We start from the raw sequence: 23,797 nt of genomic DNA on the forward strand, positions 1-23,797 counted from the left end.
AAGTAAAAGGAAACAAGTGGAATTAATTTTAATAATAAATGTTATAACCCAATATATCCCAAATATTATCATTTCAAAACATTCAATATTTTAAAATTACTAAAGACATTTTACAGCTTTTTTTTCATACAAAGTCTTCAAAATTCAGTGTGTATATGTATAACTCAACTCATATTAGCCACGTTAAAAGTTCTCAGTAGCTTCATACCGCCAGTGGCTGTACTGGACCGTACAGGTTGAGGAGTTTCTTTAAAGGCCTGAGACTCTCAAGTCCCTCCTGTTGTCTTTTAGGCCAGTTTCCCAAATGCTGCTCTTTTCTTCACTTTTCCTCTCTTTTCAAATTCTGTTCCCTCTCACACCTCAGTACTGCTACAGGAGGACCATTTTTTGTATCACCTCACAAAAAATGGTCTATGTTAGAGACAGGGTGTGGAAGGGAATTCCATAAATACTGGGGAGAAAAAAAACAAAAGGGGAAATTCCAAATCTGAGCAGCTGATGGGAGCCCAGAAAGTTATATATTCACCTCGCTGTTTTCGGGAAGATGGGATACTTTGCCAAATCCAATTCCCTGCTGAGAAGAATCTCCCTCCATAACTCATTTAGACAGTGGGAGAATGGACACACACCAGAAGCTGAAAAAGCCACACCACGGCTCTACCTGCCGCACCAAAGCAAAGGTGCGAATCCCTCAGAGAAGATTCTGGAGGAAGCTGACTTTGAGGGATGGGGGGGGTGGGGGCAGGGCCGTGTGGTGGGCACTGAGGAGCCCACAGCTCTGTTCCCTCACCTGTCCTCAGGTACTTACCATACTGCGGCCCCCTCTGAAGAATGGTGGTGGGAACAGCGGGGGCGGAGGAGGCATCAGCAGGCAGCATGCTCTGTGGCTGCCGCGCTTCTTCTGATCCAGGCCAGGAAGGGCTGTTTAGAGAAAACTGCTGCTCATTAGCATGGGGTCAGGGCTCGGGCCTCTGCCATGCCCACCGTGCCCAAAGGAGACCCACCTCCACCCCAGACGTCCTAACCTGTTAGATGTGAGCATATCTCCTGTTCGCTATTTGACATAGCCCTCCCTTGGCCTTTGTGAGATCATATGAATAAGATAAACAAGCGAAAGACATGAGCACTGACTGTTAAAACGTTCATTTCTCCTCTTCAGGCACTGACTTGTCACTTTGTAGATGGGGCAAGGAAGTCAAAGTTTTCAAGCAGACTCATCATGTGAGATGTAGTTGGGGAAAAGGAAGTCGTGGTGAATAACTGATACTGTGTTGGAAAGGGATTGTTCAGAGGGGGAGTCGGCCAGGGCCAGAGGTAGCGGTAATTACAAGAGACAGTGAGCCATGGTTTAAAACACATATTTGACTCCAGACTGTCCACAAACATGCTTGCTAGAGAGTTACAGTTAAATGTCTCAATATGTAGGTGTGCAGGGACGAAGAGGGGGCTCTGGACCCTTACAGTTTCATCGTCTCATGGAGTCTCTTGATGCACGTGTTATTGTGAACAATGCAACCAGGGGCCAGGGTAGGAGTGAAAGAGGAGGAACAATCAAGGGTGCTTCTGATGTTGCAGGCAACCCAGGGCAACGTAGGTCAGAGTATGAGATGGAAAAGTCGGAGGATGCACTAGTTTGCAGGGAAAGCTGCCAAATTTGTTGTTAGACATTTGTTAATTTGAGCACATGCTTTGCCAGGCACTGGACTGGCCCTGGCAGGGGACAGAAAGGTGCCTGAACGGTGCCCTTCACCTATAGATGGCAAACCCTGTGGAGCCTGAGTGGCTGCCAAGGCCCTTCTGCTCATATCGCACCCTCTCCTCCCACATCTTGATCAATCCTGGGGACTCCTACTCTACATCAAGAACTGTTAGGAGCTGACTCCACCAGGAAGCTTTCCTTGACTTCCCAGGCCAAGGCTAAGGGGTTCTGCTATGCTTTTCTTGGGTTTACCCCTACATTAACCTTGACCCAGGGGGTGAATCTGTTTCCTTATATCTCTCTGACTGACCTGTGCTTCCCCAGAGGAGAGGAGCCAGTTTTTATCCCCAGGGCTAGTACAGTATCTGTATACACTAGAGATTCCTCAAATATTTTATAAACTAATTTTTTAAAAACCACTAATGACATGCCAGGCACCATTTAAATGCTTCACACATACAAATTTACCTAATCCTAACGGCAACCCTGAGAGTTCATTACTGTTATCATCATCATCATCATCCCATTTTACAGATCAGTTAACTGAGACAAAGAGGTGACATGACTTGCCCAAGGTCTTATAACTAGTAAGGGACGAAGCCAGGTTTTAAACCCAGCAGTCTGGATCTGGAGTCCTTCCTCTAGATCTCTACACCATGACTGCAATGTGGGTAGAAATAAAGGTCAGAAGCTAAGAAGAAGGCAACTACCTGAGATTTATAGTATCAGTGCCCTTCATGAGGCACCATGAGGAACACATCTGTGGTTGAACACAGTTTGCTCTACTGACTCATTGCCAAGAGAATGAACGCACGCCAGGGGGAACCCTACGTGTCTCGGTAAGAGAGTGTGAAAAGGATTTATTCCAGGATCGGGGCTTTGCAGGTGACTTGGGGGGAGACTATGAGTCTGGCCTTGCTCTGGATTGGATGCTGTGAGGAAGCAAGGGCTTGTCTATGACTCTCTTAATTCTTATCTAGAAGAGGGGAAGGGTGGGAGACTGTAGCCATGACCAGTGAGCAGCAGTGGTCGCTTGCATTAGCAGGGACAGGGGGACAGTCAGTCACTTCTGTGGTCGGCTGATAGTCTCATTTTGCCAGTGTCTGACATGGTAGCAGAGTGGCCTTGTTTTTGTCCTGATTCATCCCATTCACAGACTGATCATGTCTGATGTACTCCTGTGAAATCATTTATGTTCAACAGGAGAGCACTACAGCTTAGCTGTCACGGGCTGCTTCTCTCCTTCGCAGTGGTAAACTAGTATAGCTGTATTTCTATAAACCTTGATGTTAATGCCAGTGGTATGCCTCCCCTAATTTCTTCCCTAAAGCTAGGAGTGGGCAGCTTCCATTGCTGCTCTTGGTCTCCGGCCTGTGGAGAAGGCTGGCAGATGCATGCCATCACTCCACAACCCTCTCAAGGCCCAGCTGCAGTTACTCCTCTGGGTCTCTTTGGCCTCAGCAGACAGCTAAGGGCTCTGGATGCCGGTTTCCGCAAAGCCCCTCCCAGCCAGAAACACCTAGGAGGTTGACAGGTTCACACAGCCCCTTTGCACTCCTGACCACTTATTTTTCCAGACCATATATGGCCTGCGATGCTCCCCTTCGCCCCACACCCTCTGTGGCCTTCCACTGATGAAAGACCCTGCGCCATTTAAAGCAATTACCTCTCATTTCTTCCTGGAAACTGGAGAACTCTTCAGTGAACATAAATTATCAGTTGCTTTTCCTATGGAGGCCTCCGCATTGTTCACCCCTCCCATCCCTTTCCCCCTTGACCTACTTCATTTCAGCAGGTGAAGACCATCTATTTCTGCCCTGCCCCCAACTCCCTGGAGTTGTTTGCTTTTAGCACAGTCTAGTTTATTTACAGCTCATTCCAACTCTGAATATTTCCATCAGGTGGATGTGTTTGGGAACAGCTTCCCCCCAACCCCCTGCCTCTTCTTCCCAGACAGCTAAGCCAGGACTCCACATGGCTATTTTGGTGTCATCTGGCCTGTGGGTCTGTCTTGGGACTACGCTGCCTCCATGGAATTGCGTCTGAGCTCAGGGCCCTGACTGGAAAAGCCCCAGCAGGCTCTGTTGTGATGGAAATACCATGCGTGTGTGTACATGGGGAACAAAAACCTGGCTGTACCATGTGGCTCAGCACCAGGCAGTTGCCTTGGACATGCCCACTAGATGGAATTTCAGGACCACTTGCCCTGACTGAAAGACACCAAAGTCACATTGTACAAGGCCACTGTGGTGCCAAATCAAATCATAGGCAGGAACAAGGCTGAGTCTAATGTGAGCTTTTGGCAAACGTTTGGGGGCTTTTCGCTGTTGTTGATGCTGGCTTTGCCCTTTGGACTCAATACCCACTTGACTCTGGAGCACATCCTTAGAAAGTGATTCACTCCAGCTTGCTCTTGGAAATACAAGGACTTGGATCAAAGAGTGTGAGTCCGGATGCAAGCGACCGTGTGACATGGCACAACTCCCTTTTCAAACTGAGATTCGGTTTCCTCATCTATACCACAAGGAGTTTGGCTCAAACCATGTCCCAAGTCCTTTTTATACATCTGACACCAGGATCAACACCCTGTTCATCTGGATCTCCCACTCACAAGACCAGCCATTAATAGGGTACTGAAGGCAACCTTTTCTGTTTCTGCCTCCTTTTTTAATACCAAGAAGCCCCCCTTGAATCACACAAATGTGTCATTAGAAGCCACCAAAGGGTGACTGGTGTGGCTCAGTTGGTTGGAGCATCATCCTGTAGACCAAAGGCTTACAGGTTCAATTCCCAGTCGGGGCATATCCCTGGGTTACAGATTCAGACTCTGGTTGGGGCACTTACGTACAAGAGCACCCGACTGAAGTTTCTCTCTCACCTCAATGTTTCTCTCCCTCTTTCCCCATCTTTCTAAAATCAATAAGCATGTCCTCAGGAGAGTATTTAAAAGATAAAAGAAGCACCCAAAGGAAAGAAGTGACATAAACATCTTGTCTTAGCAGGCTGGGAAAATTACAGGTGCAGTCATGTCCTAACTATTCTGCAACTGCTCATGCAGTTGGTGAACTGTTCTAATTCCTCGTCCTCCTCCAGGCTTTGGGCCTTTCCCTGCCTTTTTGAAAAGAAGCTGCAAAGAGGAGAGGCGAGGTGAAGGGAAAGAGCATCACTAAGTGTTTGGACCCTGCGTCGGATAGCTCAGCTACAGTTAAGTTGTTATCTTTTCTGGCTGCAATTTGCCTGGTTTTCCCTAATTCACATGTTCCAGAAAAGGTTTAACCCGACAGCTTTCTTTTCAATCCCACACATACCACACACACCTTGAAACACAAATTCTGATCCTAAAGTTGAGCCTCTCTGAAAGACCATATTAGAATTTGCCATCTTGCAATTTGCTCCTGAGCAGGCACTGGGGGGCGGGAGGGGTGGGGTGGGGCAGGTGAAGACACAGCCTACAATAATTTGGCGATTTGGTGGCTACTGCTGCATGTCCCAAGCCAGTCAGCCTGGAGCATGATGCAGAGCTTCTTGGCCACCCATGCTAGGAGTGCCCCAGACCACAGAACACGATGTTACTCCAAAGCCAAGGGAGCAGCAGCTGCCAGCCTGCCACTCTGAAGTCAAGGTCACAAGATGGGCACACACAAGTGCACACACACACACGAGCGTGCCAAAGCCCCCACCACCTCCACTGTCACACCCTTTTAAGCTGCAATTCCAACACTAGCCGAGAAGATTAAGGTTTGAAGGCTACCGAAGACTCCCAGAAGCCTGCTTTCTGAGAGCCTTTTTCTCCAAAACAATGCCTGCACACAGGCAAGTGCACGTGCGTGCACACAAACACACACACACTCACACAACTCACCCAAGCAGCAAGCTGAGTAACAGAGCAGTCCTGAAATGGCAAGCAAATCAGTAAGGCTGAGTGATGGGCCTGTCATTGTGGGCAAGGCCAAAGGCGGACTGACCAGGGAGCACATGCTGGAGACAGGCTGCGATCCGTCACGCCCCTGAGCAGTCCCAGCGCCTGGCCTGCTGGGCATTTGGGGTGGGAGTCGTCCAATCCCTGCTTTGGTGTTGCTCCTGGCCCAGATGCCACAGGTCCAGAGGCCAGTCCTGAGCTCCCAGGAGCAGGAATGGTTAAGCGGTGTCCTGGCCTCTCAGGAGGCTGCACTAGGGGGCAGCTTGGGAGAGGAGGAGTGCTCTTGGCCCAGGGGAGGAGGGGAGGCTGGGAGCCTGGGATACTGATCACCACTGTAAGCAGATGACATAGAATATAATCCAGCACACAGGCTGCTTTTCATTCAGCTCCAAACGGCCGTGACAATACTGTTCTGGCAAGCCTCAGCATGCACCCCCACTGCGGCTGTCTGTGAGTCTGCCCTTCTCCGCTTCAGGGAAGATCTTTGTTGCCAGGGCCCCTCAGCCTTCATCACGTCTATGCCAAGGTGATGTCAACAAACCTAAACTTAATTTGAGTATAAATATGTTTCCAATGGGCCTGTGGGATAAACCTTTTCAGATGAAGCCTGCCTGTAAGATAATAAAGTGGCATATACAAGACACATGTGGAAATCTGATACTTTACAGGCATATGCAATGCACAAGCATGTACACACACAATATTCCAGATCATAAAGACAAGATTATTAGTATTTAGCAATAAGCACTGCTGTTTTAACCAGCTTAGTAAACACCATAGCAGAGGTCAGCAAACTTCTTCTGGAAAGGGCCCCAAAGAAAACAGTTTTAGCCTCCATGGGTCTGCGTGGCCTCTGTTACAAGGTAACTGCTCTTTTACAGGAAAGCAGCCATAGACAACACCTGAAGGAATGCCTGTGGCTGTGTTGTAATAAAACTTGACTTATGAAAATAGGAGGCAAGCTGGATCAGGCTTGCAGGCTGTGGTTTGCTGACCCCTGAGATACAGCCTTCAAAAGAAAGGATACCTCTTATATTCATTCATTCATTTGCTTTTTCATTCATTCAGAAACACATACTGGGCACCAAATGTGTACAGAACACAATGACCAGACACAGTTCTTGCCCCTGGAATGTGCTGTTCAATGTTGTGGGAGAGGACAGACCCTGGAGTCAGGCAAGCGCGGGCTGGGGTCCTGGTTTTGCCACTTACTAGCTCTGTGGCCTCGAGAAAGTTATTCATCCTCCCTGAATCTCAGCTCTCCTCTCTGTGAAGTGGGTATGGTCAAACACACCTTGCTACTTTGTGGTGAGGATTAGAGCTAAGGCTTTTGGAATTCTTTCATCAATATTTTCAAAGATAACTATTGCACAAGGTGGGCAAAGAACAGAGGCTAACATGGAGCTGGGGTGTCTCAAGGGACTAACAGGAGGAAGTGATGGGCACCAGCTGGGGCAGGGAATTCAAATGAGAAATCAGGAAAAGATTCCTGGAGATGCCATTGAGCGAAGCTTTGAAGGCAGAGAGGGTTTCACAGTGACAAGATGGGATGAGTAAGGGAAGAAAGGGTTCCTTCTCTGGGGTATTCCCCTCTGTTTCTCAGAAACCCAGAGCCTAAGATATCAAGAAAGCAGCCCGGAGCGCATGAAGCATGCGGTCCCGCATCTTGGACAGATGCAGAAACATCTGCATTATGTTTTCTGAAACTCCATTTTTCGACCCTCATTCAAAAATCCTTGGATCTGAAACTTCTGCCACTTTTAGCACCAAAACCTTTTTTTTTTTTTTTTTTTTTTTTATCATTCGGCATTAAATTTTTCCTTAGAAGGTTTACACAAGTAAACCGTTCCACTATACTTTGTTTCTTTATTGTAAAAACGCTGGCTATTGAACTAGAGGATCTCTGAGGTCCTGTCCCGCTCTGTACGTGTTCAAACCTCTATTTTGAATCTAATGACTCAAGCTCATGAATGTCTCTGTCTCTCCTGTGTTTCTCTCCTTCCGCAACTCCCTTTCCTGCCTCAGTCTCCTTCTCAGCGTGTCTCCATATCATTCTCTGACTCTGCCTCTGTCTCCAAAAGCGTTAACAGTTGAATTTCCTTAAGTTGAACACTTGACACCTGTTATCTGCCTACAGCCACGTTCCTCATCTCTAGCCCTGGTATGACCAGAAACTTGCCATGTGACCTTGGACAACTCACTTCCCCACTGGGCCTTGGTTTCTCAAAATGTAAAATGCTAGTGCTGGACAAGATGAGCCCTAAAGACTCTCCAGTTCTGGCTTCTATCAGGGACTGAGAGGCAATAGTCCTTCATAAGGGCCCAGGGATGGAAGGTCACTCTCCTCCCCTTCCCATGGAGGGCAATCCCTGCCCTGCAGGCAGCTGGCCCACTGAGTACCCTCAGGTTCACTGGCACATGCGCCAGCTCACCACAGCAGAGCTGCCTGCAAATATAATTCATAATAAGAGTTTCCGGGACCTTCCTGCAGCTGTCAGCAGGTGTCATATTCACAGTATTTTGTCTTAATTGAAGCTCTGGTATTTATCAACCAGGCCAGAAGTCCACTTCTGGAATACCGCCTTCCTGGGCACTGTTCCAGAAGTTTCTGTCCCCTCTGTTGGCACACGCGGGCCTGTTCCCTGCTGATCCCCACCACAGTGAAGCCTGCCTTACATCTCCCCGGCTGCTGTGTCTCCCACTGCTGCTGCACAGATATTGTGTGGCCTGGATAACTCAGCACCCTCCCCAAGGACCCAGAGTTCCCAATGTGAGGCAAAGACACTTGCATTTGGGGGGCAGAGCCTGGGGTTCCATCATCCCCAGCACCTCACTCAGCTCAACTCTCCCAACCAAACCTAGGTGGGCAGAGAAGTAAGTTGGAGGACTTGGGTTTTACCTTCCCACTAACAAAGATTCTAGAGCTCTCAACAAGGCTCTGAACTTGGGCTTCTGTGTCTGTCCTTGCAGAGTCCAGGCTTAGCAAGAATCCTGCTAAGTCAATAGAGAGAGAATACCCATCAGGAGAGCCCTATTACAGGGACACTGGATTGCTGTGTGAGCAGAAATTGTGATTAGATTAAGTCACTAAAATGTGGGCGCTTGCTTATTATAGCAGATAGCATTACCCTACCCCAGTAGTGAGACATCAACCATAGGAAGCATGCCGTGAGCATTCAATATCCTTCTCTGATCCTGACAACATCCCCACAGAGTATGTATTAGTACTATCATCTTCACTTTCAGACAAGGCTCAGAGGTTTAGAGAGGTGCCTAAGGTCACACACAGCTAGTAGGTACTAGCCAGGATTAAATCCAGATGTCTGACCCTGGAGACTTCTGCAGATTTGGTTACCAGCACAAAGTAATGACCTCCCACCCTCATTCCCCACCAGTCAAAGAGAATGAGCAGGGCCCTGGCTGGTGTGGCTCAGTGGTCTGAATGCTAGCCTGCAAACCAAAGGGTCGCCAGTTCAATTCCCAGTCAGGGCGCTTGCCTGGGTTGCAGTCCAGATCCCCAGCTGGGGGTGCATCAAAGGCAACCACAAATTGATATTTCGCTCCCTCTCTTCCCCTCTCTAAAAATAAATAAATAAAATCTTTAAAAAACAAAACAAAAAAGAGAATGAGCAGGAAACCTCAGCAAAAATGGCAAGTGTCGCCTCAGCCAGCTGAAGCTGGAGGAGTTTACCAACACCAGGTTCTGTCTTTCTAATTAAGCCTTACAATGACTCATCTTTGAGTCCCAGTTTCCTGGTTTGTAAACTCACTGTAGGATTGTAGCTGCCTTCCCCAGTATCCCAGCCACAAAGGGGGTTCAGTCATGTGTGCTGGTGACCTACAACCAAATGTGCATTTACCTTCTCTGTTGAATAGTTCAATTTTCAAAGTGGGCAAAGGATCTGCAACTCATTTTGAAATTCATCAAAAAATAAGATGAATGGATAAACAAAAATATGATAGAGTAAATATACCATAATGATAACGACTACAGAATCCATGTGGTGGGTGTATTGGTTTGCTAGGATTGTCAAAGTATCTGGGGGGCTTGAACAACAGAAACTTATGTTGAACAGTTCTCACAGCTGGAAGTCCAAGATCAAGAAGTTGGAAGGTTTGGTTTTTCCCTGAGGCCTCTCTCCTGGGCTTGTGGGTGGCTGCCTTCTGGCTGTGTCCTCACATGGTCTTCCCTCTGCATGTGCCTGGTGTCTCTCTGGTCTAAATTTCCTCTTCTTATAAAGACACGAGTCAGATTGGATTAGGGCTCACCCTTAATGTCTCATTTAACCTTATCACCTCTCTAAAGGCCTTATCTCCAAATACAGTCACACTCTGAAGTACTGGGATTAAATGAATTTGGGGAGGTAAACATAACAGTGGGCATCTTGGTGCTCCCTGCAGAATTCTTTTCATTTTTTTTTTTTAATGTTTAGAATTTTTCATAATGAAAGAATAAAATAATTTTATGTAGGCAACAGAGAACCAGAAGGTACCTTCACAAGAGTTAGGATTGGGGGTGGATCAGTCCAACACCCTTGCTGGCAAATATCTGGGGGCTCTGGAGCTGGCCAGAAGCTAGAACACCAACCCTGCCTGCAAGGGCCTGCAGCCACTCATTAGGAGACCATGAGCAGGTAGTTGAATCTCCACAAAAACACATGAGAAGCACATTCTTCTCTGCCCCTGACAGCAATGCCTTGAGGAGGAAAAGTCTGTTCTAGCTCCAAGGATGTAAGAAAATCATCCTATACTGATCTTTATTTTATAGTAAGTCATATATCATAAGTGGTTCCTTTGATTGAGCATAGATTCAAGGAGACAAACCCATCCCTCTTTCCTCCCACAAGGGAATGTTTTTGGATCTTATCTAAAGGAAGACATCTGTTTTTTTGAGTTCAAGTTCTAATTTGACCAAATGGCATGTGGTAAATAGAGAGGAAGGAGGAGACAATGTTATTAGGAGCCAAGGGAACATCAAGAAACCTCCTCAAGGCTGGCTGCGCCTTGGCTCTGAATTTGATTACAGCAGCCAGCATATATCAGCGAGTGCTATTAAATCTTCTGCTAAGGCTTGACAGGGGAGGCCAAGTTTCTAGAGTTATTCAGGAGACCTGGCCATAGGTCAGAGACAAAACCGTCCAGCTGCATCGGGCCCAAAGGGTGGGTTATTTCCAACACTTGCTGACAACTGGGGCTGAGTGGAAAGACCCTGTGTTTCCAGCCATTACGTTTCCATGCCTTCATTTTTCCATGGTGACATCTTAGCTCCACAGACACTTGTGATTCAAAACCACCTGGCTCACTTAACCCTCTCCCTAGAGCCCCCATCCTGCCCCACTAACTCCAGTATTTGCTATTTGAGGGTCCACAGCAGGTGGGGAGGAGGGAGCAGGGCCCCTGGGAAGCCCCTGGCTGCCTACTGGCACAAACAGACATTTCTACCCACTGGTCCCAGCCAGTCACTCAAATCCCTGACTTCCAGAAAGTGGGGGACCTTGAGTTGAGCTCCATGTACTCAACTGAATAATAGAGCTTCTCAGTTGAACAAGTTGGCAAGATGAACCTTAGGCTTTTTGTAGCACAATAACTATGATTCTACCATTCTGGAAATTCTCTGGGATCACAATTCCTATTGGTAATTTGGGTCTAACAGACTTTTATCAACAGAAAAATCTCCTCCTGTGCTCCAGATGAAAGGCTCACTTTTGCATGCATATATGGAATATTGTTTAATTGTTTAGAATAGGTGATACATTGATGTGATTCAAAATTCAAAAAGGATAAATGAGTATACATGAAAACTCTCCCACACCTGCTCCAATTCCAATTATTTATTATCAAGTGCTTAGTCTTCTGTGTATATGTTCCTGACTATTTTATGCATACAGAAATAAACATGTAGGGACAATATTTCCCCCTCTACCTCAAAGAGTTGCTTGTAATATAATACCATACATAGGGTCCTCTCTTGGTTTCTCCACAGCATTTGTAAGAGGTTATTCTGTGTAACTACATAAAATATATCCACATTCCCTTATATGGCTGCATAATATTCCTTCCCTTGAAAAAATGATAATCTGTTCATCCTGTCTCCTACTGGTGTGCATTAGGGTGATTTGCAAACATTGCTGATATAAACAATGATAACAACAAAATAACCTCCTGCATGCATCTTTGTGTTGGTAAACATGTTCATTGAATGAATTCCTAGATAGAATTGCTGGGCCAAAGAGTATGTAAATTTGTAGTTTTTACACATGTTGGCTAATTCATCTCCACAAAGCCTCCATCCATCCACATCCTTCCCATGAGCAGATGATGAGTGTGCTTCCACACAGCCTCACCAGCACCTGAGATGTCAGACTTTTTGAATTCCAGTCCATCCGATAAATGAAAAATGGTATTTCAGTGTGGTTTCAATGTGCATTTCTCTTATAATGAATGAGGCTGGAGATCTTTCCACATGTACCTTTTTCATCTTTCCATGAGGTTTCTGACCTTTTCTTAAATTGGTTTTCTTATATATGACTTGCAAATATTTCCCCAGTTTGTTTTGGCCTTTTGACTTTGTGTTTTTATTATTTTTCCCCACACAATTTTTTTTTTTTTTTTTTTTTTAGGTAGTAGAATTTATTGTAGAAGCCTTTTAAGAAATGGCTTCTGGGTTTTCCTACATACTTAAGTTACCCCCAAATCTCCCAGGGTTTCTTCTAATAAATTTTAAATTTCATATTTTATATTTAAATCCCAATTCACTTGTAATTTATGCTGGTGTAAGATGTAAGTTTGTTTGCTGGTTTTCCAGAAGACATTTTATCTGACCTAAATCATAAACAAAAACATTCTTTAAACTACAGTATTCCCTCACTTATCGCAGGTATTATGTTCTACACTCCCCCATGAAGTAGGAACCTTACATTTATACTACACTCTTAAACCTATGTAACTTTAACAACATACGTATACAGTACCGCAAAATCCCGCGATAAAGCGAAAAATCCGCGATAATTAAATATAATATTTTTAAAAATCCCGCAATACAGTGAGGCCGTGATAAGTGAACCGCGATATAGAGACGGACTACTGTACCTTTACATAGGTGGCAAACATCAACCATCACAACACTCGGTAACATGTACTGAATAGTTACTGTGTGCTAAGCACTGGCCTATGACAGCCTTCGGGCTTGTTAACATTTTCTCCATTTGACAGATCAGTAAAACTGAGACTCAAAGAAGTGCCCCGGAAAGTGGCGGGGTTGTGGCTTGAACCCAGACCAGTTGTCTCCTTGTTCTAATTGCTCTGCTCTTACAGAAATTCCAATACTTGTGTGAAACACTACCATGGTGAGGCACTTTGCTCCTCATTTGTGTTCTTTTAATGTCACCAATAGGGTTCCTTGAGTTAGTTTGCCTTACGAATCTTCTCTTTCAATATAATAATTAAGTACAAAATAAGTAGGAGGTACAATAACTACTGGTCATTTGATTGATGGGAAGTATATCAAAGCATATATATCTCAAGTAATAGTCAAAATTAGCTTAAGATAGTCAAATGTAATCGTCGTCGTCGGCAGCCGTCCGTCTCGAGAGACGATGGTGTAGCTTCCCAAGAGTCCATCTGCACCGCCGAGAATGGCTGCGCAGTCCGACTCGGGAGTGACATGGTATCTGTCTCCTCCCGTGTTGAATCGACATCTTGTGATGACGCTGAAGCTACAGAGCCTGGGCAGGGTAATATGGAGGGTCTGCTGTTGCCCATGCAGCAGACCCCCCCTCTCTTCGCAGCTGAAGGGTCCAAGGGAAAGACGGAGTCGATACAGCTTGGGTTCAGGTGCGCCGCAGGAGTTGCCGGTGTTGACTACAACATCAAACCGCCTTAGGGACTCCGGCTCCGGATTTTCTGTCGGGGTTTACTCCCTTAGCCTTTCCCCTGAAGAGGTATGCCGCAAGGCAGCGGAGGTTTTTTGGAGTCAGAGTTTTCCTTCTCTGATGTACCCTGACTGGAAGATCGAACCAGCGACACTTAGCTCGCAGGCCGACGCTCAATCCACTGAGCTAAACCAGCCAGGGCTAGTCAAATGTAAACATCATGATAATGATGATGATGATGATGATGAAAAGGATCTGAATCAATTAAATGTATTTTATCGCCTCATTTAGAAAAGATATTGAACAAAATGCAAAATGGCCGCAGATGGGCATACGGCAAGAATATGGAGTCTATTTGTCAAATCAGTCATCATTTTCTAACATTCCATTTGAAAATTTCAAATTTCATATTTAGTAACTTTTATCTGATTGCCTGGGAAGACCCACACTGTCAGGCCTGGTGACTTGACATGCATGTTCTATTCTGAAGAGGGCAAAACTGTCACTCTATTCAAGACAGATGCTGTGTGGACAAAGAGCCTGTTCTCCTGACATGGATGAATTGGCTACGGGATGTGGCTTGTCTTACCAGCTGGGTTCTGCACAGGATTCCACAATTTCCAAAGGACTCTAGTGACCTGAGGGGTTTCCTAGTAAGCTCTCCTCTGTCTGTGAAAGTGAGTTTTCTCCCTCATAGCTGCAGGGAAGGCCGCCTGCCGGTGGACTTTGAGCATCAGCAGGCCCTTCTGCTGTGGACTCAGTAAGCTGTTACTATACTCAGGTGTGAGCCTAGGCTTCCCAAGGTCGTAGAAGTCCAGTGTCACTCCTCAAGGCCCCACAACTCCTGAGGACCTACTCTACCAACTCAGAGCTAGGCCCTCCAATGCTTTTGCCTTTGACCCTCACAATAACCCCTCAAATTACCTTCCATTATGTCCCCCTTTTCCAGGTGTAGAAAATTGAGGCCCTATGGAGCAGGGCTTCTGAGAGTCCAGACCTCCACTTCCACAGCCCATCTACTGTAATGTTCCCTGCTCAGCCCTGGGCTTCTGATGGAGACTCCGAATTCTTAAATCAGACTCTTCAGCACCATGAGCAAACCTCTCCAGCCACAAATAAGAGCAAGTGGAATTAGTGTAGCAGTGAAACATTCCAGGAGGAAGCATATGACCTGGACTCCAGATCTCTCACTGCCATTTGGAATAATGTCGCAACCAGTAACTGAGAGCTTAACTATGTTTCAGGAGCAGTGCAAAGCTCTGCCTATTAACTTGTTGAACCCTTACTGCCATCTAATGAGGTAGGTATTCTTATTTTGCAGTCTACAGAGGTGGAAACTGAGGTGTTAGGAAATTAAACCAAGACCACTTGGCCAAGATCACTCAGCTAGTGGATCACAAAGACATCAGTCAAGTCCAGAGCTGTCTGAATGTGAACCACATGCCTTTTACTCATGCCTCATGGATACTCAGGGGCCAATACTCAGAAGAGAAACACATGCCAAGACCCCTTCTCTGGGTAGGTGCTAAGTGTGGAAATTAGCAAGCAAATTTGACTTTGTTAGCCACAAAGTCAGAGAAAGTCTACAGCTGAAAGGATCTTTGAAATCTCATCCATCCCTTCATTTTACAGATGAGGAAACTGAGTTCCATGAGGAACAAATGGCTCGTCCAACACTACAAATGTATCCCATGAGTTAGTGTCAGGTGCAGAGAAATAAGCCAAGCTCCCCAAATTTTACCTCAATGCCTTAGCACTGTGCCACAACACCTCTCCAAAAACATTAGTAAACAGGAAAATTGCTGAACCCACTGACTCAGGGTCCCCAAGCCACCTTCTGGCTGGACCTGAACAGGAAAACATCACCATGGCAACTGCTCTACACCTGTCGGGGTTAGGGTTAGGGGGAAGGAGAAGGGGAGGGGGAGTGATAGTGGTAGGGTCAGCACTCTTACTTTCAGGGCTGCCCAGCAGAGAAAGTGCAGGCTGGGGCAGTTGATTTGGATAAAGAAAAATAAAAGAGATACCATTTGCCTCAGATATTTTGGGAAAGCCCAGATTTCCCAGAGAGCCAGCTCAGCTTTCCACTCCCCCCTTTCTCCGGGCAGACCCGGCGAGAGCAGGAGCATGCCACGCAGCCCCGCACGCTCCCCACTGTGCCCTGCTGCTCCGTGAACACAGAGGACATTTGTCTTTTCCATGTTTATTTTCCCTAACATAATCTTGCCCAACAAAACTCCCAGAAAAAAGGAAAAGAAGGAGAAAGGTTGTCATACTCAATCTTAATTTGGAGAATTTGGTTTCTGGATGACCACAGAGAATCTAGAAGCCTTTTGAGGGCCATGCCAGGATGAATGATCTCAAACTCAGCCAGTTCTGTTTGGGCACAAAGGGGCAGCCCAGTTTCAGCTCTCACTGATATGATGCACAACACACGCCTCTCACACAGGGAACAAGTTCAAACATTTGAACAAGTCTGGAGTTACAGTAAAGTAAGAAAGCTCCAGTAGGTCTCCAGAGGTAGGACAGCCAACGTCACCCTGTTCTCCACCACTTGGGTCCCCAAGAAGCCCCATGCTGGGTCTGAGACCTCTGGAAGGTCCCTCCTGGAGCACGTGTCCCAAAAGAGAACTACCAGTCATGTCAGGAAAGCTCCTGGGGCCTTCTCCAGTCTTCTCAGAAAGACACCAACAAGGCCAGGTGAGCCGCCCAGCAGGATGAGTAGGGAAAGGAGGGGAGGTCTGAAGGGGAGGAGCCTGTCCAACTCAAACTCATGTCTCCTTTTCTTTCTTCTCTTTTTTCAGGCCCCAGCTGGTTTACCAAGCAAAGCCCACAGCAGCCATGGGGCCTCTCCTTCACCTGTTGCCAGCTCCCAGCACACAGTCATGCTTGTGCTTATGTTGGTTGCCATGGAGATATAAGTGCCAGCTTGAATGGAGCTGTGGGCTCCCGGGCTGGGAGATGGAAGAGGGCCAGGTGTGTTTTTAAAGCCATCTGGGAAAGCCAGTCACAGGAGAAGAGATTTCTTCCCTGGTCTATGTGTCCCTACTTTGGGACTGATTCACAAATGGACAACAGACGAAAGCTGAGACCTTCCTTTTGCCTGAACTTGCTGCATGGTTTAGGCCAAAAGTTACTGTTTGGGTTGTATTTGGGACTTTGCTTTTTGACACAAATGCATCTTAGGGAAAATCATGAATCTCTTGCAATTGTAGAGACACTGTGAGGTTCTAGAAGTAATGACAAAAAGATTTCTACATCACACACTAGGCATTATTTTAACTGCTTTATATTCATAACTAGCCCACTTAATCTTCACACCTGATCTGTGAGGTAACTTCTCATAGCATTCTGTTTTATAGATGGGAAAACTGAGGCACAGAGAAGGTGCTTCGCCTGCCCAACATCACACAGCTAAGGGAAACACAAGATCTGAACCCAGGCTGTGAGGCACCAGATGCCCTACTCCCAACCACTCGGCTATTCTGCCTCTGCAATGATTTGGGGATCAGAAAGTCCTGATTTGGAATTTTGACCCTGGTACTGTGTGACCTCAAGGCAACTGACCACGCCTCTCTGAAGGTTAGCTGCCTCCCTGGTAAAATGCTGGGGTACCAATGGTTTGTGAAGTTGTTAAGATCATAAGTCATATAAAGAGGCTAGCAAATAGGAAGTGCTCAAGGCAAGACAGCTTTCTTAGTGTGAGTGGAGGCTCCCTTAGCAACAGGATCCCAGCTCCTGTACCACGGCAGGCAGTGCTGGGCTGTAAGGACCATGCCCAGAAGGGGTGGATGGGGCAGGCAGCTGTGCAAGGGCCAGCAGAACCAAAGCTGTTCTCTTTAAGTATCTACAGCAGATGCTGTCGCTTCGCTGCCCATGTCCCTCCGCATTCATCAGGCCCTATGGGCTTCCAGCTCTGGCCAAAGGCACCTGGGACTACGTCAGAGAGCTTCTCCAGCCATGGAAATTGCTTTAGGCAAGCATGTCCCCAGGAGCTGGTGGATAGACATCCAAGTCCCTAGTCTCCCACAGGTCCCCGGGAATCTGCTTATGAACTCCCCTGCTCTGGACTGTCTTCCCTTTCCTGTCTCGCTTTCCCAGTGTCCTGCGGGGATCACCTCCCAAATAAACTGCTTGCACCCAAATTCTTGTCTCAGGGTCTGCTCTTGGAAGGAACCCAAATGAAGACAGTATATAGACCTGTGACTTTGATTTTGACATCACTTTAAAAAGCACTTGTGGGACTGTTTACCCAGTGAAAAGGTAATGGTGAAAGGCTGAATAATGGCCCCCAAAGAGACCAGATCCTAACTCCTGAAACCTGTGAATGTTACCTTATATGGCAAAAGGAATTTTGCAGGTGCGATTAAATTAAGAAGTTTAAGATGGGCCCTAAATGTAATCACAAGTGTCCCTATAAGAGAGAAGCAGAGGAAGATTTGACACAGAAGAAGGCAATGTGGCAACTGAGTGGCCATGGGAAACTGACGCAGGAACTCAGAAGCAAACCTGAGCAGTGGTTCTCAGAAGTCTGGTCCGTGGACCTGCAGCATCAGCAGCCCTGGGATCTTATTAGAAATGCAAACTTGTGGGCCTCACACTGGACCTACTGGGTCAGAAACTCCAGGAATGGGGCCCAGCAGTGTGTGCCTTTATAGAACTTTTAGGTGATTCTGAGGCTAGCTACAGTTCAATGGTTAACTCAGACTGGACAACCAGGAGAGCTTTAACCACTACCAGTGCCTGAACCCATGTCCCAGAGAGTCTGATCTATTTACTTTAGTCAGTTCAGTCTGGACACTGGGCTTCTGTAAAGCATCCCAGGTGATTCTTACTTCTAGCCAGGGCTGAGAACCAGAGCCAGAGCTTGAGGAGCACTGACCTAGAACACTGACTTTTAAACTGAACTTTGCAGAGCTTGGGAACTCTGGGGAAATGCCCCAAGACTGCTAAAGAAGAAGAAGAAGCAGAGAGTCCAAGCCAGCAAAGCTTCTGTCCCTCAAGGTCAAAAAGTCATGTGACCAGGTGGGGCTAGACAGGTGGATGTGCTAAGGAAGACAGACGGCAGTGTGGTGGGGACTTGGGAACTGGGGCTGAATGACCACCAACTGCTCCATTCTGAACAGTCCTTGCCACATCAAAATGCAAGGCAGACTGCAGGGTGATCCTGGGACATCAGAAAAACATTTTAAAAAATGTTAAGTCACTTGACTCTTAAACGGTAGCAACTAAGGCAAATATTTAAAATTTCTGCCTCTGTCTCTGTCTCCCTCTTTAGTACTACAACATGAGGGCTGACCATGGTTAGAATGAAGGCTGGATTCAGTCCTTGGGCAGCTAGATTGTGAGCTCCAGCTCTGCTGCAGGGGGCTTTCATTCCCCTCCTGGGCCCAGCAGGCCAGGGCTCTCCTCAGGATGCCGACAGGAGTTCCATGCGGGCAGTATGCTTTTGTCCGGCCACTGCTGCATCCCTGCCCCGGGCATACAGCTGGCACTTACTGTTCGTTGAAGCAATAAATCCTCACAGCAATCCTTTGAAATGGAGACCAGCACACCTATTTTCAGATGAGGAATTTGGGGCTCACCCCAGCTGTGGTGTGAGCTTCCCACAGTCACATGGCAAGTAACCAACAATTGGGATTCAAACCCAAGACCCCTCGTGTAAGGACTGCTGTGAAGAGCAGATACAGCTGGGGCTGTGGAAACACTTCGCAGAAGGAGAGGTGTGGAGATCATCGGTACCAATTATAAGAGTCATATGAGTAGTACCTATGATGTGAACTGCATCTTAGAAAAATGGGACACCAGCTTATCTGGTGACTCACTGAAGCCAGAAGGGCGTTCTTTTCCATTTTAGAGCTGCATTGTGTTTGTGTGGTTGCGGGAGTGGTGGCTGTGGATCTGAGGAAAGCAGGCTTGAGGGCAGTGAATGGCGATGTGGGTGCTCGGCCCTGGATATCTGAAGGGAAAGCCTCCCACCTCTCACACCCACCTGTCTTTATGTCTGAGAGTTGGAGATGGGTCCACTGCTTTACTCAGAGGCATAGGATGGGGAGAAGTGGGAAAGCTGGGACCCCTGGAGAGAACCTCTAATTTAAGAACTCTCACTGATTTTATTATCTAGAGAAATTATGGGGAGCTAAATCGGAGATGGCTGAGCAGTGCATTATGGACCATTAAACAATAGTTGATCAACATCAGACACAAATAAATGGCCCATAATCTACTGCCAAGACCACTATTGGTTCCCAAGTGGTGGCCTGGCTGACTTCCAATCAGGAGAGTGCAGGGCTAGGCAGCAGTTCCCATAGGTCACAGAACCCCTGCTCTGGGTCATATCTCAGCAGCCAACTGGAGAAGATTCCAGCGCCCAGACAGAATTCACATTCTCCATCATGACTCCCTCTACAGGACTGGATTTGGGTCTTCTTGCCATCTGGTCTCTGAGACCTTGACTCAACATCATCTGGAGAGTTCCTGCATGCCTGAGAGATCCTGTATTGGAAGAGGGAAGCCACACATGTCTGTGGGTAGAGGATAGGTTGGCTCATAGTGCCTGAGAGAATGTCTTGAGGTGGTACTGCCCTGACTCCACAGAGGCCTCACCCCTGCTCCACCCTCAATACCTTTGTTGAAGCTCATCTTACTAGAGCCCACTTTAGCTTAGAGCTTTAACCAGTGTTAAAACACAAATACCTTCAAAGGGAAGATAAACCAGGATCCTGGTAAGTCATGCACACTCTAATATAAAGTCAAATTCAATGTTTTACTAAGAGCTTTTGGCAATGATATCCTAAGTAGAAAGCAAGAGAGAATAAAGAATATAGTAATAACTATGTAAGATGTCAGATGGGTACTATGCTTATCAGGGGGATCATGTCATAAGGTATATAAATGTCTAATCACTACGCAGTATACCTGAAACTAATGTAATATTTTATATCAACTGTAACAAAAGTTTTTTTTTTTTAATTTTTAAAGGAATGAATGAAGAATTTAAAAAAAGAATCTAGAGCTGAGCTTTCAAAGGCTAGGAGGGTAGCCTACAGAACTTTGACATCTAATATCATTATTTATCCATGGCCATAAGAAGATTTAGTCACATTGGTAAAAGCCCCCAACTTCAAGCCAGAGGGCAGGAATCCAGTCTCCAACTTTTCCACATACGAGCTGTGTGATCTCGGGCAAGTCACTTGATCTCTCTGAACCTCTCTTTCTTTATCTGAAAAGTAAATGTGATGCCACCCCCATCCCAGGGGTACTGTGAGAAGTTCATAAACTGAAGTGTGTGGAAGGTCTGCCTGTCCATAAATATTATTGTCCTTGGGTTTGTGCCACCACATTCTAGAAATTGTACAACTACTGAGCTACATCTGTGAATGGCTGCTGGAGCTGAGTCAATCCACAGATCCATAGTGAGTCCAGCTGGGGCCAGCCAAACCCAAGCTGGATCAGCTGACTCTTAGTCGACCCACAAACATGAAGTTCAATAATAAGTGATTGTTATTTAAGCCACTGAGTGTGAGGGTAGTGTATTATCCAACAATGATTAAAGTAACAAAGTTAGGGTTCCTGACAGTTAAAACTTTAGGGCCGGGGGGGACCAAGATGGCCGCGGAGTAGGAACAGTGTTCTCAGCTCGCTCCTGTTAAGGAGACAATCCAGGAGGAACAAACTCGGGGAGGAATGACTGAAACACAGCAAGGACACCAGCCTGTTGAACCAAGCACGCCGTTGACCGGTGGCAGCCAACTGACCTGGAGTCTGCACGATCCTTCCCCATGTGGGAAGGCCACCCTCCCCTCCACACCCCCACTCTTATTAGGGTTTTCTGGACCCAAGGATAGGTAGGACAACGACCATGTCCAGCTTGAAGCAGCTAGAGGAGCTTGAGACATTCGCCCATTGTCCTTTACAAGATTACAAAGGGTCCTAATATTTGAGAGGGGGGGGATAGTTAATTTTTACGAACCAGGGGTATGGACTTAGGGGGGATTGCTGGGGGAGGGGGGTGCTGGGGGGAGGGGAACAAGGGGGAGAAAATTGGAACTGTTGTAACAATATAATCAATAAAAAACATTAAAAAAAAAACAAAAAAAAACTTTAGGGCCATGTTCAGTAAAAATTATTCTAAAATATGTCTAAGACTTACCGGCCTCCTTCATGCTTATCATAGGGAAAGCCAGTAAATGTGCTGTAAGTCAATGATGCCCTCAGTGGCTATGTACAGAACAGAGGCTCTAGAAATAGTTCCAATCTACTATTCTGTTTTGATCTCAGAACTATTCCTTAGTTGCTTACCATTTCCTTGTAACCAATTTTATGAGCTGTCTTTTCCTGTTGTTGTCATTGCATGTATCTCAAGCAGCAGCCCTGCTCCACCCTTCAAGAAACCTATCTGAGCCTGTTAGAATGGTGTCCAGAGAGGAGTTAATAGGCTCTGGAGTAAAGACCTGAGCTTGTTTTCTGTGCATCAAAAACATGAGCTTTAAGCGCTCAGATTTCTATCGTCTATTTTGGCTTCTTTGATGCTTTTTTACTCCCTTCCTGGTTCTCCTCTGGGACCTGGCAGTGGAGGTTGCTAGGAAAGGAGCATCTGATGAGGTAGCTGGTGCTGAGTCTGCTGTTGTTGGAATGCAGTCTGCCCTGGAGGGAGTGAAATAAAGGAAACACAATTCATGCTTATCATAGGGAAAGCCAGTAAATGTGCTGTAAGTCAATGATGCCCTCAGTGGCTATGTACATGCCTATAGGAGCTCTTCCTCCATCACAGCCCCTATCTGGGAAACTGAGCAAGTGCTTCTGGGCCACTCGTGTGTCAACAGCAAGTGGCCATGGGTTCCCCAGAGCACAGGTGGCATTTTACTTGTCTCTGTGTGCCCTGCGGCGCTCAGCACGCAGCAGGCACTCACTAAAGTACGATGGGTGAAATGACAAGATCTTCCTGGTGGCCCTTGTTTCTATGTGCACAAGGCTTGTCTTCTTCAGACTGAGAATCTACAAGCTTGAAGATAGAATATTTCATATCCATTGGAAAATATTTCTAAGAAATTAAAGGAATAGTTCCTGTTTCAGGGCATAAGTTTACATCTAAACTGTGCTATCAGGAAGCCCTGATGACTAAATGAAGGGGATAAGGCCAAGTAACTCTACAACAGAGAGCAGATATTCTTTTCTCTTTTGATTACCCCATTCTACCTTACTGTTTTACCTAATGTCTAAAGACCACATTCCCAACCAGAAGATCTGGACCTAGCAATTCATGAGGAGGTGCCTATGGGTGTGTGCCCTAGCTATTCTACATGCCCACCCATCTCCCTTCACTCTGCGCCTCCAGGGCTGACCCCATAACAGCATCAAGGAGCTTTTCTGCCTGGGCTCCAGGCTGGGTTTGACCAATGGGGGGCACTACCAAGAGGTGGTTGGATTTGAGGAAAGAGGAGTCGCGGTATTTCTCCACTTTCTCCCCTCTTAAGGTCACTCCATGATCAAAACTTTTGCTCAGTGACCTTACTGCCAAGGTTCTAAATCTTCCTGAGATCCATTTCCCCATTTTCTCCTCTTGCCTGTTCAAGCACAGGGGTGGTAAATGCTTCCCACAGTTGCTAATTTCTCAACATTCCTTTTGTTTCCCTTAATCCTACCCACAACCTCTGAAACTGGTCCCTTCATTCAAGTATTTCATCAGAACTATTAAGAGTTACTTCTTTTTCCCGGCATTACCCTGAGTGGTACAATCTGTACAAAGTCTCACTTAAGAGATGTCTAGTCCTGGCCAGGCAGCTCATTTGGTTAGTGGGTTTGATCCCTGGTCAGGGGACATACAAGACTCAACCAATGAGGGCATGGATGGGTGGAACCACAAATCCATGTTTTCTCTCTCTCTCTTCTCCCCTTCCTCTCTCTCTCTAAAATCAATAACAATTTTAAAGATATGTCTAAGCTGTGCCAGGCCTCTCTAGGGCGAGGAGCTCAATGAAAATCAGTGGTTCTTTTCTCTCTATCTTTCAGAACTCATTAGCCATTTTGGCACTACCTAAGTTAAGTGACACAGAATGATGACTTGCCCCAATCTACAGATGAGAAAGCTTTATTTCTTCTCCACTCATCCAGTCACCAAATATGTGTTGAGCACCTACTATGTGCCAGGCATTGTTCTGACCCTGGGGAAATGATGCTAAAGTATGAGGCAGATACCCTGCCCACAGGTGTTTACAGCCTAATGCCAACTACCTCCCAGAAGTCAGAGAGCCCACCAGAGGCAGGGCTGGAATCAGAGGACTGAGTTTCCATAAGTCCTGAGCCTTC

General features: G+C 46.5%; 1 protein-coding gene across 2 annotated transcripts in view; it reads right to left on the reverse strand.

The window, feature by feature from the left end:
- Positions 1-23,797, reverse strand: part of COLQ (collagen like tail subunit of asymmetric acetylcholinesterase) — a 53,822-nt gene that overhangs the window by 28,454 nt on the left and 1,571 nt on the right. Inside the window, exons 1-2 of one of the 2 annotated variants that reach the window (XM_090284358.1) lie at positions 5,562-5,869; positions 809-921 (exon numbers count right to left, since the gene is read on the reverse strand). In XM_090284358.1, coding sequence (XP_090140484.1) covers positions 809-921; positions 5,562-5,739 — 291 coding nt within the window. In that variant the 5' untranslated portion in view covers positions 5,740-5,869. Of the gene's footprint in view, positions 1-808; positions 922-5,561; positions 5,870-23,797 lie in introns of those variants that run through there. The other variant, XM_090284359.1, reaches the window with a different exon arrangement.

The sequence above is a fragment of the Furipterus horrens genome, unplaced genomic scaffold, assembly GCF_987537825.1.
Source record: "Furipterus horrens unplaced genomic scaffold, mFurHor1.1.pri manual_scaffold_7, whole genome shotgun sequence".
NCBI lineage: Eukaryota > Metazoa > Chordata > Mammalia > Chiroptera > Furipteridae > Furipterus > Furipterus horrens.